The following is a 17,892-nucleotide window of genomic DNA, read 5'->3' on the forward strand; positions in this document are numbered from 1 at the left end:
ATTCCACACTACGGGTTACCTGCATGGCTGACAAGGCATGTAAACTTGTACCCTGTTCCTTTTCAACTTGCTACATAAACCAGGGTGGCCCTGAACTCCAGATCCACTTGCCTCTGCCTCCTAAGTGCTAAGATTAAAGGCGTGCTCACCAGGCCCTGCTCTGCCCAGTTCTTTGGAAGGAACTGTTAAGAACAAAATGGACCTCAAGCTCAACCTCACTTTCCTGGCACCCTCTCCCATTTTCTTTTTTAATTTGTTGTTTTTATTTTACGTGTAAGGGTGATTTAATTGCACACATGTCTGTGCACTTTGTGCATATCCGTGCCTGCAGAGGTGAAAGGAGGAGGGTGTCAGATCCCCTGAAACTGGAGTTACAGTTACTAGCCACTTTGTGGGTGCTGGGAATCTAGCCCGGGTCCTCTGGAAGAACAGCTAGTGCTGTTTTTTTTGTTTTTTGTTTTTTTTTAAACACTGAGCCGTCCTTCTAACCAACCCTCCCCCATTTCCATTACCATACTTGCCTTTCTTTGGTGTACAGACAGAGGAGGCACTCAATAAATAGTCTATGAATGACCAGAGGTAATCTACATAAAGTATAAATCATTTATTCTCCTTCTAATCCTTAGCTCAGTACATAGATGGCTTCTCTTCACCCTTTGGGTTGACAATTTTCTCTAGGTTGTTGCTGATGATATGATAAAGCTCAGCCTGGAAGAAGGCCGGAAGAACAAAATTAGGTTCTTGGTTCCCACACCTTTTCCATCCACTCCCCTCAGGGTCTTGCTGCACACTCACATAGAAGGCCCTCAGGTCCCGCACCATGGCCCTGAGCTCCCCATAGGCGGCTTCATCTCGCTCATGCACCAAGGCGCGATAATCCATCTGGGAAGTAGGAAGCAAATGGGAGTGAGAACCAGGGGAGGTCAGGATGTTAATTTTGTTTTCTCACACAGAGAAGAGATTAACTGAAGATAAGCCCATCTTAGCTCCAACAAACACAGAATTAAGAAAAGGGTCAAGGATGTTGGAGCCCTAATCAGTTTTGCTTTTTGGAATAAAGTTTCCCATATTGTACAAGTCAAAAACAAAAAAAAGAAGCCCTCAATTCCACCCCTGGCCAGCCTCAGCTAAAAGGCTGGTGGCCTATGCACTTACTACATGGGTCTCCTTGGAGGCCTTGGCCACAGCATCCCCACGCTCTGAGAAGTACCTGTAAGAAGGGAGGAATGTGTGTGTTAAAGGAGACGTACAACCACACACCCCACCCCTCAGTCTCCCATCATTCTGACACAACTGCCTAGCTTTGAGACTCCTACAGAAATGTCCCTGTAGGGTCCCTGTGGTCTTGTGGCTGTTCTCACTTGGAAATGGTTGTCTGGAAGGCTTCTACTTTGGTCTTGACAGCATTCACTCTCTCCAGCACCTTCTCCTATAGAGACATGAGAAGCAAAGAAAGTACTTCATCTCCCTCTTTACTATCCCTTCCCCCTCCTACCTCCTATTTATGCCTTGCTCTCATCCCTCACTCCCAAGTCTCTTCCTTCCCTGTCTTCAGTCACCAATTCTTACCTGAATTGCCACCCCAAAATCATTCCCATCCTCAATCTTGGGGATCAGGTGCTGGATCCATGTGATTACCTATGTTAAAAGGAACACTCATACAACAAACCCTCTGGATTCTTATTATGCCACTTAAAAAATTATTTCTTTTTATTATTTTATTTTTTATGTGTATGTGTATTTTGGTTTCATGTATATTTATGCAACACATGCATTTCTGGTGCCCACATAAGCCAAAAAAGGGGAGTCAGATGCCCTGGAACTAGAGTCACAGATCGTTATGAACTGCCATGTGGGTGCTAGGAATTAAACCTGGGTTCTCTGGAAGAATAGCCAGTGCTCTTAACCTCTGAGCCATCTCTCCCTTCCAAAGCAAAGTGGAAGATTCTTTTGTTTGTTGAGACACGGTTTCTCTATGCAGTGTATTGGATGTCTTGGAGGGCCTACATATGGATCCTTCTGCCTCTGTCTCCCTATTATGCTACTTCTTAATAACAGCTATGTCTAACTGAGCACTTATTTCGTGCCCGGTGCCATACTAAAAACTATTGATCTCATCTAATCATTGGCAAACTTTCAAAGCCTATAGTCTTACTGTACCATTTAACACAGGAAACAAGTAAGTCACAGAGTGTCTAAAAGAGCTATACAAATGAGAATCAGGATCTGAACTTCAATTCTTTCAGGGCTCACGCTTTCTATCTGAATCACTGTATCCTATCACCTACACTGTGTACCTGATATGACAGGTTCTGAGAGTACAGAGGTAGTAGCAGAGTCTCTCATTTTTACAGCTACCATTGTGATACCAGACAGATGTCAAACAAATGAGAAAAACAGACTATCTAAACCCAAAGGTAGAGGACAGTGGGTAGAATACTAGCTGTGCACACAGGAACACAGGAGGAATTGTATTCCAATTCTTAGCTTACACATAAAAGCAGGGCACAGCGGAATACACTATATCCCCAGTGTTGGGAGTGATGGTGATACAGGTAGATCCTGGAGCCTCCCTGGTGAGCCAGGATAGCTAAAACAGCAAGTTCCAGGTTCAGTGAAACCATGCCTCAAAAAAACAAAAACAAAAAACTCAAAACCTGCAAATGTTGACCCTACTGTATGGCCTTCAAACATATATATATGCAATGGAAAACACACCTACACATGCTTCTGTGAACATACATACACACACAAAATATATATATATATATATATAATATAAATCCAAGACAGAAAAGCAAGTTTCCTTATTCAAAACTCGGTCTCTGGGTGAAAGATATGAATTGACCATAGCTTTGCCTTGTTTTTCTTCCCACTTCCTCCAGTTCCCAGGCTTACCAGAATGCATTTCTCTTTGAGAGTCCAGACTTCTGGCTTAACTACAGCAAACAGGGCCAGAAGCTTCTCATTCCCAGGGAGAAAACCACACTTAGGGACTACAAAAGAGATGGAGACAGGTTTTTTTGTTACTCCACATCAAGGCACCAGTTTCCCTCCTGGTCACCCAGTCCTCTATTACCTTCTTTCTTCTCCTGCTTGTCTGTTTCCATCTAAGGCAAAAGGGGAAAAGCTGCTTTAGAAAACTCAAGACGGCTACCGTAGTATCATTTCCACCGGCTTATAGTCCAAGCTCTGCACACTGAATGCCTTACCTCATCGTCCTTGGGTGGGGGATCTGGGATGGGGATGTCCAGAGGAGCCCGGAGGGAGGAGAGATCGGCCACATTGAGGAAATCCTCCTGCAGAATTTATTCTCAGGCACTGCCCAGCCTCCTCCCTCACCAGTCACAGACTCCCCTGCTTTCCCTTCCTCTCTCCCTCCTAACCTAGGCTCCAGCTTTATACCAGCCTAAGTTCCCAGCATGCCAATACTAGCTGTCAGAGGACAGGTGGTGGGGAGATGCCAGGCGATGGGGTAGAGGAGTTTGATATTACTCACCTGCAAAAGCTGACTCAGGGATATGATTTTCCGTGGCAAGAATGTGGAGAGGAAGTCATCAGCCTGTCAGTTACATTACAAAAACCATCATACAAGATGTCCGATGAGATGTACCACAAGGAGGCCCTTAGAAATCACTGAGTCCCACACTCACAAATAAGGAAACCGTAGCCCTGGAATGAAAGGGACTTGCCCAATCTGATGGATGGCAGAAATAGGACTGTGGGTGTTTTAGGCACCATCTTTCCCTCCGGGTCAAGAGGGTGGGTGGGGGAGTGGCAAAAGCAGAGTTCTAAGAGCGATCAGATTAGGAGTAGAAACCAATGGTTAAATCACCCTGGGTAAGCATGAAGGTTAGGAGACCAAAACTAGGAAGAACTGGAGGGTTATTCAAAGGTTGTGGCCCTTAGAGTACGGCGCTAAGGCTCTGGGTCGAATCGCTTGGATCCAGCGACTTACCTCCTGGAAAAGATTTTGCCTGAAGACATCCACCTGCACAGACAACAGTAGCCAGACGCTGGTTAGGGGGTTCGGTTGTAAAGAATAAGAGTTCACCCCCACCCCACCCCCGCAACCGGGTGCCCTCCAACTGCAGCTCAAGCTTGTCCCACAATGCCAGTTTTCCCAGGAAGATCCTGATCAGTGCACAGGCTGGCTAGAGGACAGGGCAGGCGGGGTAATCCCCAAGCAGAAGTGAAAGCCTTAAAGAAAGAGGTCGGGGGAGTTCTCACGCAAGGCCTTGGTGCCCAGGAGCACCCACCCAGCTTTATCTCCGTTACGACTCCTCACCCCTTTCTGGCCTCCGGTTCCCATTTACCTGCTTACGGGCTTCTCCGCTCAGACGAACCCCACAAGGTTTGGCCATGCTTCTTCAGAGGCTAGCTCTAGACTCTCTCGGGGCTAGCCGCCCCAGCTTTCGCTTTCACTCTCCAGGCCCAGACCCACCCCCCTCAGCCACGCCCCCTTCCCTCTTTTTCCCCCTCCTCCTGGCTGGCCACAAACTGTAAGTAGTCCTTCAGCCATACCCAACCAGTTGCCACTAGGAAGGGCGGTGTTGGCTTAATCGCCAGCCCAGGGGTGGTCCAGGGGAGGGGCTAGGGGAGCGTGGGACAGCGGCGACTGGAACGGCGGCTGCTCTGGAGAAGGGCGGGGCTTATAGCCAGGGCCGTCCAGGGGAAGTGCTGGACAAGGCGAGGGGGACAATAAGAAAGGGGGTGTCCAGGGATGGGGCTCCCCGAGGCTAGACTTTAAGGAGGGGGCCGCGTAGGGCCCGAGAGAGTGGGAAGCATAGGAAGAGGGAAAGCCTGGCAGGATGGAAAGGAGCAGGGGGAAGGGGACTGCCTTGCCTTTAGGACAGGCTGGAGGAAAGCCGGACTCGCCTGAGCCGGGCTAAGGGCGGCCAGAGTTGGGTCCCCGGTAAGGTGGGACTTCCCCGCTGGGGACTGGAACTGAGCAACGTTGTGCAAATAAAGACAGGAAAGCTTTGGGCAAAATAGACTGACCCCACGCGAGGGAGGGGGAGATCCCTCCAGAAGGGGCGGAGACAGCCTAAGGGAAGGCGGGCGGAGAGCTTGACTGGGAGGAAAAGGTTCCATCGCACTGTGGGAGGAGCCCGGGCCGCGGCTTCCACATTGGCGGCGACTTGGCCTCCCTTCCTGATTACACCCCTTCCGTCACTCTGAACCCGCCCCTTCCTCTTACGCGGTCCGCAGTCCCGCCCTCCTTGCCAGTACTTCCTGTTCCCGACAACCCTGGCCGCGGCCCGGGCCGAACGGGGCGGTGGCTTGACCCGGCTGCAGCGCGGCCGCGCGCCCCTCCGCCTCGCGCCCGTCCCTGGTGGACAGCGGAGCTGAGTCTGTCTCTGATCTCGGGATGCCGGGAGAGGAGGAGCGAGCCTTTCTGGCGGCCCGCGAGGAGCTGGCGAGCGCCTTGAGGCGGGATTCCGCGCAGGTGTTTCCCCTGGAGCAGCTCATGCCGCTTCTGGCCACCTCTCTGCCACCGGCCTCCCGCTACCTGCAGCTGGACGCCGGACGCCTGGTCCGCTGCAACGCCCATGGGGAGGTGAGGCCAAGTCCTCCCGACGCGCCACGGAAGGGGACCTAGGCTCAGAGGCCACATGGGCTAGCCTCATACCTCTGCTTTTCTGACTGCTTCTAGCCTCGAAACTACCTCAACACTCTATCCACGGCTCTGAACATCCTGGAAAAATATGGTCGTAACCTCCTCAGCCCACAGCGGCCTCGGTACTGGCGCTCCGTGAAGTTTAATAACCCTGTCTTTCGCAGCACGGTGGATGCTGTGCAGGTGAAACCCTTGGGCCTTATCGGAGAAGGGGACTAGACCTATTGCTGGGGGTTGGCCAGAAGGGGCTTGAGGGTATGCTGAGTGGAGAACCAGCTCTGTTGCCTAGGAGGCCTGCCGGGTGATGACCGGGTTCGGAATGTTTGGCAGGGGGGCCGGGATGTGCTGCGGTTGTATGGCTATACCGAGGAGCGCCCAGATGGACTGAGTTTCCCTGAAGGGCAGGAGGAGCCAGATGAATACCAGGTTGCCATAGTCACACTAGAAGTACTACTGCTTCGCACGGAGTTCAGCTTGCTGTTGCAGGTGAGGTGGTCCTCTGATCGATTCTAAGGTCTTTAAATACGAGGCTGGGAGCTCAACCTAATTCAAGGAGCTTACAAGGAGAGCTTTGCTCAAGGTGGGAATTCTATTCATTCTTGTTTGCAGGATACTCATCCAAGACAGAAGGCACTGGACCAACTGCTAAGAGACAACGTTGAAGATGATGTAAGGAAGGCAGAAAGGGCGCTGTTAAATAAAGGGGACTGAGTTTATGGGGTTCTGTGCCACAAACACTTGTCCATTCTCTGCTTTCTCCCTCAGATGCTGCAGCTGTCAGAGTTTGACCCCCTTTTGAGAGAGATTGTTCCTGGCCCCCTCCCCTCTGCCCCAGGTATGGCTGGCCCTGTGTGGGAAAGAGTATGAGATTAGACTGATGCAAATTTAGGTCTTTTATCTTCTCCTATTTGTATTTTATTTCAAAAGATTGTACTTCGTCTTAACTGCTAAGCCATATCTCCAGCTTTGTACCCTGGTCTTTTTTAAGGAAGTTTCTCTGGGGGCTTGAGGGATGGCTTAGCGGTTAAGAGCACCCGTTGCTCTTGGAAAGAACCTAGATTCAGTTCCTAGCACCTACATGGTGACTCACAGCCATTCCTAACTCCAGTTCCCAACACATCTTTAATCCCAGCACTCAGGAGGCAGAGGCAGGCAGATCTCTGTGATTGAGGCCAGCCTGGTCTACAGAGAGAGTTGCAAGCCAGCCAGAGCTACATTTTGGGGTGGGACTGGGGGTAGATAAAGATGGTATTTGTCTTTCTGTCTGATTTGTTCTGCTCAATATGGTTTCATCCATTTTCCTTTATGTAACAAGATTTTGTTCTTTGAGACTAATATTCTAGTATATGTGTGTTAATGTAAATTTGCTACTTATTAAGTGTAACCTGTTTCCTTCATTCAATCTGTTGATAGGTACAAAGTGTGGCTCCATGTTTTGGATATAGTTTATTTATTTATTGGTATGTGAATATAGATTTTTTTTTTTGAAATTTTACTCTTTTGATTTTTTTTTTTTTTTCAGTGTCCACCCCTGGTCCCTGCTTTCTCTGTGGTTCTGCCCCAGGCACACTGCATTGTCCAGCCTGTAATCAAACCTCTTGCCCAGCTTGTGACCTTTTATTCCATGGACATCCGTCCCGTGCTCATCACCTTCGCCAAACCCTGCCTGGGGCCCACCAGACCATCAACCTAAACTCTAGGTAAGAGGCTTCGTTTTCTCAGTGAGAGTGAAATTAAGAAAATTGAAGGTTACTTGAGTGTGTATTATATGCCAGGTTCTCTATTAAAGACTGTTTCTTAGAGAACAGCCAGTCTCACCCTCAAGAAAATTACAGACAAAACCACTAAGCAAGTGGCAGTCACAATAGACAGATTGTTATGATACACAGATAGGTAGTAGATGGATTCAGTCTTGTCTGAAGAGTCTAGCATGATAAGATTAAGGTACTTTGTTAAGACATGCTACGTGGAAGAAGTTACCTATAATCTGTCATTTAAATATTGAATCATCCCCGGGTCTGAGATTATTCCAGACAGAACAGCAATCACAGAAGTCAGAACTACATGTCATAACCTAGGCAATGTGAGATTCACAGGGGTGAGGAGACTCAGGTACTGACTTCCACCTCAGCTGGCCATGTCTTCTTTTCTATTACAGTTTACCTGCTTCATCCCAACCACGACTCCACTCAGCCTCCCTGGCTCTGAGAGATAGCTCTCTTTCTTCCCCTGATACTGCAAATGCTTGTCTGCCCTGGCACTGTCCTAACTGTGTCACACTAAATGAGCCTTGGGCAGTGCTCTGTGCAACATGTAGTCAGCCCAGAGGCTGTAAGGTGCTGGGAAATGAGGGTGCCCAAGGAACCAGGAGCCTAGAACCTGAGCCTGCACGGGATCAGTGGGCCTGCCAGAGCTGTACCTTTGAGAATGAGGCAGCAGCTGTGCTATGTGCCATGTGTGAGCGACCTCGGCTGGCCCAGCCTCCCAGCTTGGTGGTAGATTCCCATGATGCTGGTGATTGCCACAAGTCCCTTAAGGTAACCAGTTCCTGGCCTTCCTGGCTCTTTATTTGTGTCTGTTAACTTCAAGCCATTCTCTCTCATATTTCCTGTCTTTGGCTTCCCCAGTTCTCTGTATTTCTGTCATGGATCCTAGTCACACAGTCTAATTCTCTCTACGTTTCCATCAGGGAGACATTTTGTTCTCGTCTGCCCAGTCTGAAGTGTGGTACTGTGATCACTGCACCTTTTGCAACTCAGGCTCTGTCTGGGTATGTGCTATTTGCAACCGAACCCGCAACAACATCCCAGTACAGCATGCCCTTCAACCGTATGCCAGCTCTTTGGAAAAGGAACTTCCAAAGCCTGGGTCCCCACAACGCCTCAGTGCTTCCCTGCCTGGTTCCTGCAGAGACCCAGAGAAGCACCGCCAAGATAAGATGCGGATGGAAAGTCTTCAGCTAGTGAGCATGATCCAGGTGAGGGTGAGGCTTGGGCCTGGGATGAGATGAGGTTGAGCTTTGGGAGAAAGAAGATGTCAGCTTGTTAGTTAGCATTCTTTTGTTGTTTGAGATAGGATTTCTCTATGTAACAGCCCTGGCTGTCTTGAAACTGCTATGTAGACCAGGCTGACCTTGAACTCACAGAGATCCACCTGTGTCTGCCTCCCAAGTGCTGGGATCAAAGGCGTGCGCCGCCGCCGCCGCCGCCGCCGCCGCCACCACCACCACCACCACCCAGCTAGCATTCTTATAAGATTTGTTACTATTAGCTGTAGCTGCCTCACTTTGAATACTTTGAAAAGGGCAGTTACCATTGTTTGCAGTGGTCACATGATCAGTATGTCCCAGCTTAGCCACTGTTGAGTGGGCTAAGGGTGGGTAGAGTCCCATATCTGATGTTCTTCTGCCTTTGTCTGGGTGTGACTGTTCTTTAGGAAGGGGAATCTGCAGGTGCCAGTCCAGAAGAGATCTTCTCAGCTTTACAGTACTCAGGCACTGAGGTGCCCTTGCAGTGGCTGCGTTCAGAGCTGTCCTATGTCCTGGAGATGGTAGCTGAGTTAGCTGGACAGCAGGATCCAGGGCTGGGTGCCTTTTCCTGTCAAGAAGCCCGGAAAGCCTGGCTTGATCGTCATGGCAATCTTGATGAAGCTGTAGAGGAGTGTGTGCGTGCCAGAAGGAGGAAGGTACTATTATGCTGGAGGTGTGGTAGGGTTGAGAGCAGAGCATGCTTGCTTTTCCCTCTTAACATCTTGCTGCTTTCAATTGCAGGTGCAGGAGCTCCAGTCTCTGGGCTTCGGGCCTAAAGAAGGGTCACTACAGGCATTGTTCCAGCATGGGGGTGATGTGGCACGGGCTCTGACTGAGTTACAGCGCCAGCGTCTAGAGCCCTTCCATCAACGCCTATGGGACAAAGGCCCTGAACCCACTCCCTGCTGGGATGGGCTGGATAGACAGGTGCTGGGACTAGGCGCGGCACCCAACATCCCACTTAAAGGAATAAGAGAAGATTGTGGGAGATCTTTAGGGGTCTGACAACCACTCTGTCCTCCGTGATTCACTTTGCAGAGCCTGGTCAGACGACTTTTGGCAGTCTACACACTCCCCAGTTGGGGCCGAGCAGAGCTGGCACTGTCACTGCTGCAAGAGACACCTAGGAACTACGAGTTGTTGGACGTGGTAGAGGCTGTGAGGCACAGCCACGACCGTGCCTTTCTTCGCCGATTGCTTGCTCAGGAATGTGCAGTGTGCGGGTGGGCCCTGCCCCGCAACCGGGTAAGTCCTTCCCTGTTATATCTGGATTTAGAATGACTCTGCTCCCGGTGGACTGCCACCTTGCCCTAGTTGGCCTGGCCTGCTTTTGTCCTTAACACCACTGTAGCCTTCTGATAAGGGAACAACAGGAAAACCCCTTTTAAAAAACGTTGGAAGTTTCAGACTTTGTATTAGCTTTCTTTTACTACAACAAATACCTGAGATAACCAACTGATAAAGAGAAAAATTTATTTTGGCATACAGTTTTTGAGATTTTAGTTTTTCATCTGTCATTTCCATTGTTTTGGGCCTTTGCTTCATATAAGGTAGGAAAATGAGACAACAAAACCACTAAGCTCTCATCTAGGAAGCCAAAAACAAAGAGACTGGGGTATCATCATCCTCTTCTAGGGTATCTTAGTGACCAGAAGACCCAGCCCTACCTCCAGCACTCCACTTTTGCCAGGTGTATGGAGCACACCTTTAAGCCTAATTCTTAGGAGGACTGTGAATTTGAGTCCATTTGTTCTACATAGAGAGTTCTAAGCTAACCAGAGCTACATAATGAGACTGTCTTTTAAAAAAGAAAAGAAAATTAAAAGTTCTAAACTATAGCAAACATATGCTAGTATTAAAAAAAAAATCATATACTAAACTTCCCTACTCCTCTTGCCTCAAAATCCCTCTCCTCTCAAGCCTGATCTTTATTCATCTATATATGCAGAGGGATATTTTGAAGCAGTTCTCAAGTGTCATGGTTTTATTATTTTATTATAAGTATTTCAGTGTATATCTCTAAAAGGTAAATGTTATTTGAAAATATAACCACAGCAGTCACACCAACAGAAAGTAGCGATAATTTTGAGTTTTTTTTTTTTAATTACCCTACCAACCCCCCCAACTAAAACCCTACCTATCTCATATCTATTCTTCTAATCTACACCTGACTCAACCTTTCTGCTCCCTCGTGACCTCTGCATCCTTCCTCTTCTTCCCTTCTCATTCTCGTAGCTCCCTCCCCCCTCTTCCTATGCTCTCAATTTGCTCAGGGGATCGTGACCCTTTCCCCTTCTCCAAGGGACAAAGCTTGTCTCTTTTAGGGTCCTTCTTGTTTACTAGTTTTTAAGAGTTATTTTTTAATTTATTGTGTATTTGTGTATATGTCATGTGTATGTGGGTGCCCGTGGGGTCAAAAGATTTCAGATCACTTAGATCTGGTGCTGTGAACCCTACGAGTCCTCTGGGAGAACACCAAACACTCTTGCTGGCTAAGCCATTTCTCCAGCCCAGCAATGATTATTCTTAATCCCAGCAGGGGTCTCATGCATGCAATCACTATGTGGTTAGAGCTGACCTTAGATGAGCTGAGCCTCCTGCACTAGGATTACAGGCATGTGCCATCACATCCAGTTTTAGGAAGCGCTGGGGGTTAAACCCAGGCCTGCATGCATGTTTTGTACCCAACATAGTAAGTCTTTGATGTCACAATATCTAGGTGATAGAAACGTCTTTATCATATTCTGAGCTCCAATTGATCTAAGTCAAAGGTGGCAGTTCTTCAGGTGAAGATAATGTCTTAGTTTGGATTCATATGTTGTGTTTGTTTTTTGGGTTTTTTGTTTGCTTTCTTGTTATATACATAGAAACTTGCAAAGCTAATATGGGGAATTCTGTGGACTCTACCTACCCACCCCTAGTGGTGACCTGAAATTATTGTGTATCATCAAGACTAAAGTACACAGAGTGTTCTGTTTTCTATATAGCCCAGGCTGGCCTCAGAGTTAATGTATACCCAGGGACAACCTTGACCTTCTGATCCTCCTCCTCACCTCTTGAGCACTGAGATTACAGGTATGTACCTTTAGGCCTGGTTGATGCAGCACTGGGTGTTGAACCCAGGGCTTTGTATATGCTACGAAAGCACTTTACCAGTTGAGCTACATCCCGAGTTCATCTGTGTCAGTTTTGTGACTTTATCTCAGATGTGTAATCAAGATACAGAGTGCAGCCATATGTGGCAGTACATGCTCCTAATCCCAGCTTCCAAAGGGTTGGAAGTCAGAAGCTAACAAAGGTTAGATAACAGCAATCTGTAGCCAGAAGAAACAAAGATACAAAATGTTTCATGCCATAAAAGAAGCGCGTTTGCGTATCTATAGTGGTAGTCACCACCCAACATTCTGATCTTCTAAAATCCCCCAATTTATTGTCCATCTCTATACTGTGGTCTTTGGCTTTTAATTAAATGTAAGTACTTGCTTTACTTTAGGTTTCACCATTGTCTGCTGCCCTCCTCCTAGCTGTCTTCAGACGTGGGTTTCCTGTCTAGGACCTCGAGGCACTTGAGCTGGCTGTCCTTGCCCATTTAATTAGACCTCGTTTTTCAGTGTATCTCAAGGATGACAGCAGGTTCCCCTTTTCCTCTTCTCCCCTCCCACTGTAGATGCAGGCCCTGATTTCCTGTGAGTGCACCATATGTCCTGACTGCTTCCGCCAGCACTTCACCATTGCTGTGAAGGAAAAGCACATCACAGATATGGTGTGCCCAGCTTGTGGCCGGCCTGACCTTACCGATGACACACAGTTACTTAGCTACTTCTCTACTCTTGACATCCAGGTACCACAACTGCTATGTTTTAGGTGGACTGGGCTTTGAGCAAGTTTCTACCCATCTATCACCTCTGTATCTTGTCCCCAGCTCAGAGAAAGCCTAGAGCCAGATGCATATGCCCTGTTTCATAAGAAGCTGACTGAGGGTGTGCTCATGCGAGACCCCAAGTTCTTATGGTGTGCCCAGGTAAGTGGCTGGGCAAAAGGAACTGACTGGAGGGGTAGGGAGGGGGGATGGTACCAGGTCAGTGAACACCTTTATGCTCTTGCACTCACAGTGTTCCTTTGGCTTCATATATGAACGTGAACAACTGGAGGCGACATGTCCCCAGTGTCACCAGACCTTCTGTGTGCGCTGCAAGCGCCAGGTGAGTCACACTCGTCCCTTTAGAAATGTTGACTAAGTGATTGCCAGGTTCTGTGTTAGACTTGGGGGTATATTAGAAATAAAACAGCCATGCTCTCTAAGCTTAAAGGACTTACTGGGGACCTAGGGAGATAATGCAGTCAGTAAAGTGCCTGATGTAAGTATGAGGACCTGGGTGCAGCCCCCAGAACCTTCAGAGATGGCTCAGCAATTAAAAGAATCCTGGCTACCTGGGCATTGGTGGCATATGCCTGTAATCCCAGCACTTGGAAGGCAGAGGCAGGCGGATCTCTGTGAGTTCTGGGCCAGCCTGGTCTATAGAGTGAGTTACAGGACAGGCTCTAAAACAGTACAGAGAAACACTGACTCAGGAAAAAAAAAAAAATTCCTGGCTGCTCTTCCAGAGGACCTGAGTTCAGTTCCCAGCACCCACATGACAGCTCACAACTAACTGCCTTTAATCCCAGCACTCAGGAGGCAGAAGCAGAGGGATCTCTTTGAGTTTGAGGCCAGCCTGGTCTACAAAACTAGTTCCAGGACAGCCAAGGCTGTTATATAGTGAAACCCTGTCTTCAAAAACAAAAACAGAAGATTTGAAAGCTGGGTAAGAGCCTGTGAGTTGGCTCAGTGAGTTAAGGTATTGTTACCAGACCTGACATCCGGAGTTCTAGCCCCAGAACCCATGTAGTTGAAGGAGAAAACTGACTTCTACTAGTTGTCCTCTGACCCCCACAAACACTAAATCATTAAATAATTAATTTTTTGGTTTTTCGAGACAGGGTTTCTCTGTGTAGCTTTGGAGGCTGTCCTGGAACTAGCTCTTGTAGACCAGGCTGGTCTCGAACTCACAGAGATCCACCTGCCTCTGCTTCCTGAGTGCTGGGATTAAAGGCGTACGCCACCAATGCCCGGCTCATTAATTAATTCTTACAGGGAAAATGTAAAGCCAAGTCTGGTGGTAGACACTTGTAATTCCTGCCGGGGGCGAAGGGAGGGGCAGGGGGATGACACAACACAGTGTTGACAGGTAGATCCCTGGGGCCCGCTGGCCAGTCACCATATCCTGTTTGAGTTCCAAGCCAGTAAGATACCCTGTCTCAAAAAGAAGATGCAGGGCAGTGTACTCGGCCTCCACACATGCACACATGCACAGAGAAGGAAGGGGGGAAGAGAGTGGATGTAATTACACAGGCAAGATGAGTAGGACCTAAGCGGAGGAGAGCAGCCTACACTGCCTGAAGATGGAGAAGCCAGCCAAGCTCTTCCTTTTCCTTTAATTTTGGTTTTCTGAGAGAAGGCTGGCCTAAATTTTGCTGCAGTCCTGGCTAAGCCTCGGGAGTACCGAGACTACAGGTATGTGCCACCACACCCAGCCACTCCTGCTCAGAATTGTTTAAGCACAGGCCTAGAAGTTAAGAAGCCAGCCATGCAGAAAGAAAGTATTTGGGGCAAGAAGAACAATCCAGGGGCTGGAGAGATGGCTCAGTGGTTAAGAAGGCCAAGGTTCAGTTCCCAGCACCAACACAGCAGCTCACAACTATCTGTAACTCCAGTTCCAGTGAATCTGACATCTTCATACCAATGCACATAAAATAAAGTTAAATTATTTCTTTAAAAAGGAAGAACAATCCATAGAAAGGCTAACATCAGAAAAAAAACCAGTGTGTAGCTGGAGCCCTGAGAGCAAGAGTGAGAATGGCAGGTAGTTGGGTTGGAGCCAGCTGCCAGCAGAGAGCAGCCCTCGAGGCCAAGTAATACATAGTGACACTATCATTTGTCTTTAAGTTGTTGAAAACTTATCTGTCCCTACCACCACACCTCGGGGTTAGCATGCTGCTAGCACTGCAGAAGCTCCTGACATTAACTTTAAAAATGAAGAATGGGGCGGAGGAAACAGTGTAGTAACCCAAGCAAGTATTTAAAGCGGGACTTGACAATTACCTGGAGTAAGGTGGTAGCAGTGGGAACAAAGAAGTGGAGTTTGGATGGGAGCAGCCAAGTTTTATGAACAAATGTGTAGGGGTCGGGGAAATGAAAAACAGTGGCCCTTCGGTTTTAGGAACTGCGAGAATGGTAGATAGCAGTAATGTAATAAGTTGGGACTGCTGGGTGTGAGTCGTCAGACCAATAGGACAGACTAGGGATGGGTAGAGCTTCCATGCACAGCCCACTTTCCTCCTGGCAGTGGGAGGAGCAGCACAGAGGACGGAGCTGTGAGGACTTCCAGAACTGGAAACGCACCAATGACCCAGAATACCAGGCTCAAGGCCTGGCAATGTATCTTCAGGAAAATGGCATTGGTAAGGCTACTCTATTTAGTTCAGCTTCCTTCTTGAGGGCCTGGGTTGCAGAGCTGCCCTCACCCTAAGCTTCTGTCCTTACAGACTGCCCCAAGTGCAAGTTCTCATATGCACTGGCCCGAGGAGGCTGCATGCATTTCCACTGCACACAGTGTCGCCACCAGTTTTGCAGTGGCTGCTACAATGCTTTTTATGCCAAGAACGTGAGTTCAGGGAGGGGGGGAAGGAGAGAAGAGTGGGTAGCTGTGTTGGGTTTGAGGGGCGGGGGGCCAGGGAAAAGGAATGGTCAGCAGGATAGAAAGCCTTTCTCTGTCCTCTTCCCCCTTCGCTTGCTCCAGACCCCTTAATGTCACCATCTCCTCTCACTCCTATACCCCACCTCTTGCAGGGGGTCTTGAGAGTCCAGGACCCCAGCAGTTTCCAACTTCCTTCTCCTATTTGGGTTTTACCAGAAATGTCCAGACCCTAATTGCAGGGTGAAAAAGTCCCTGCATGGCCACCACCCTCGAGACTGCCTCTTCTACCTACGGGATTGGACTGCTGTTCGGCTCCAGAAACTGTTGCAGGTCAGAGGTGGCCAGCCTGGCTGGGTGTGCAGATGACTAGGAGATGGGCATAGGATGAGCAAGAATGGAAAAGACTGAATGCTAGGAAATGGGGCAGTAGCTGCATTGAGGAAAACAATCCCCATATGTCTCTACTTCTCCCTAGGACAATAATGTCATGTTTAATACGGAGCCTCCAGCCGGGACCCGGGCAGTCCCTGGAGGTAAGTGTCAGACAAACCTCTGACGGGGAGATGGTATGCTGGGCTCCTGTTGTGGTGGGTAAAGAAAGGGAGGCTTGGATTTGGGTCATTTGTGTGCCCTTTGGCAAGGTAATTAACTTCTCCATGTCTTGTTTCTTCCTGTGTGTGAAGTGAGGATAATATCTACCTAATGGCTGAGCTTTATTATAAGGTATCATTAAAGCACTTGGCCCTTATTAACTCTCTTCTCATGTTCTCTAGTGGTTTGGATTTGGTAATTAACTGAGTAATTAATGATACCTGCTAGCTGTTTTAGGTTTTAGGCTACTGTTTTAGGTTCTGTTTGGGGAACAAAAGATGTTGAGGAAGGTTCTGACCTACCCTACTCACCTTCTAGGCAGAGTAAGACCTCCAGAGAGCTGGGCTGTGGGGGTGCACACATTTAATCCCAACATTTGGTAGGCAGAGGCAGGCAGATCTTTGGGAGTTCAAGGCCAGCCTGGTGTACAGAGTTTTAAGACAACCAAGACTGCATAGAGAAACCCTGTCTGGAAAAACAAACAAGACCTCCAGAGAGTAAGTTGGCGGCGTAGGAGCTAAATAACAACCAGGAGAGCAGTTTAAAGAGCATTGGACGGGCCAGCCAAAGCTACATAGTGAGGCCCTGCCTTCCCCTTTCCCCCCACCCCCCAAAAGAGCATGTGATTGTGGATCATAAGCCACTTTGGTGAGAAGTGGGACAGCCAGGCCTCCACCCATTCCCAAGTCCCTCTGCCTCTGAACCCTTCTCCGAAGTGTGACATAACCACTACTGACAAGCAGGGTTTCCTGGGCTCAGAGGCTCCCTCCCAACATATACCCCTTCCTTCCTTACTCTTAGGTGGCTGCCGAGTGATGGAACAAAAAGAGGTTCCCAGTGGGTTCAGGGATGAAGCTTGTGGCAAGGAAACTCCACCTGGCTATGCCGGCCTCTGTCAGTGAGTGCCTGCCAGAGCATGGAGCATGGCATTGGGATGAGGGCTAGGTTGCCCAGGCAGTAAGATGGGGTCTCTGGGGCCAGTTGGTCCTTCAAAGAATAGGAGGGAGGGAGGGAGAGGGCCCACTGGTCAAGGGTGTGGATGGGTAGTAGCAGGCAGCATGGAGATACTGATTGACACTGCCTGCAAGTAGTCTTGTTCATGTAAGAATCTCAATGTGTCCAGGACAGCCAAGGCTATTATACACAGAAACCCTGTCTCAAAAAACAAAAACAAACAAAATCCCACTGTGGTCTGGTGAGACAACTGTGTGTGGGTAAAGGTGCTTAGTGCCAACCATGGGGACCAGAGTTCTACCCCCCAAACCCACATGGCAAAAGGAGAAAACCAACTCACAAGTTGTCCTCTGACCTGCATATGCTCCCTGTGATAAGAGTATGGGTATGGGTGTGTACACCTTAACACACAATTTGAAAAAAGGAAAAATCCCAACGCCCAACAAAGAGTTAAGCCCACACAGGTAATATTAAGCAGAAGAATAAAAATCCTGCTCCCTCATTTCCCCAGGGCACACTACAAAGAGTATCTTGTGAGCCTTATCAATGCCCACTCATTGGACCCAGCAACGCTGTATGAAGTAGAGGAACTGGAGACAGCCACTGTACGCTACCTACATGTACATCCCCAGCAGATGGAGGGAGAAGATCTCCCTGCCTATCAGGCCCGATTGTTACAGGTAATGCTGCTGACACCCAGCTTTTCCTCTGTCCTTCCGGAAGTCATCTGTCACAGCCTGTTTCTCCACTCCAGGTTTTCAGTGTCATTTCCCTCTCCTTTGCAGAAGCTGACAGAAGAGGTACCCTTGGGACAGAGTATCGCCCGCAGAAGGAAGTAGCTGAGGGCAAGGGTCCTGATGAGGCTTCACAACCCTGCCCTCAGCAACAGCTCCAGCACCAATAAAGAGGCATCTTACGGCCTAGGCTTCTTGGTGGTCCTTCTTCCTGGCCTCACCATCTTG

General features: G+C 48.6%; 2 protein-coding genes across 3 annotated transcripts; one reads left to right on the forward strand and one right to left on the reverse strand.

Moving 5' to 3' along the window:
* Positions 1-580: 580 nt before the first annotated feature.
* Psme2 (proteasome activator subunit 2) lies at positions 581-4,469 on the reverse strand. Its single transcript, XM_027390568.2, has 11 exons — positions 4,317-4,469; positions 3,959-3,991; positions 3,500-3,562; positions 3,213-3,299; positions 3,080-3,110; positions 2,899-2,996; positions 1,570-1,638; positions 1,362-1,429; positions 1,156-1,210; positions 796-882; positions 581-708 (listed from the first exon to the last, which is right to left on the reverse strand). The coding sequence occupies exons 1-11, from the start codon at positions 4,362-4,364 to the stop codon at positions 628-630; spliced, it is 720 nt and encodes a 239-aa protein (XP_027246369.1). The 5' UTR covers positions 4,365-4,469; the 3' UTR covers positions 581-627.
* A 198-nt stretch (positions 4,470-4,667) lies between these two features.
* Rnf31 (ring finger protein 31) lies at positions 4,668-17,854 on the forward strand. 2 transcript variants are annotated; one of them, XM_027390562.2, is made up of 21 exons: positions 4,671-5,560; positions 5,657-5,803; positions 5,951-6,106; positions 6,230-6,289; positions 6,386-6,455; positions 7,143-7,320; positions 7,779-8,157; positions 8,310-8,597; positions 9,056-9,304; positions 9,390-9,575; positions 9,687-9,893; positions 12,316-12,489; positions 12,571-12,669; positions 12,761-12,850; positions 15,035-15,149; positions 15,234-15,352; positions 15,602-15,715; positions 15,861-15,918; positions 16,778-16,874; positions 17,442-17,610; positions 17,716-17,854. In XM_027390562.2, exons 1-21 carry the CDS (start codon positions 5,372-5,374, stop codon positions 17,767-17,769), a joined length of 3,198 nt encoding a protein of 1,065 aa, XP_027246363.1. In that variant the 5' UTR covers positions 4,671-5,371; the 3' UTR covers positions 17,770-17,854. The 2 variants fall into 2 exon arrangements, with proteins under 2 accessions (XP_027246364.1, XP_027246363.1); XM_027390563.2 differs by lacking the exons at positions 16,778-16,874; positions 17,716-17,854 and having other exon boundaries at positions 4,668-5,560; positions 17,442-17,603.
* The last annotated feature ends 38 nt before the right edge of the window (positions 17,855-17,892 follow it).

The sequence above is a fragment of the Cricetulus griseus genome, assembly GCF_003668045.3.
Source record: "Cricetulus griseus strain 17A/GY chromosome 1 unlocalized genomic scaffold, alternate assembly CriGri-PICRH-1.0 chr1_1, whole genome shotgun sequence".
NCBI classification, from domain to species: Eukaryota; Metazoa; Chordata; class Mammalia; order Rodentia; family Cricetidae; genus Cricetulus; species Cricetulus griseus.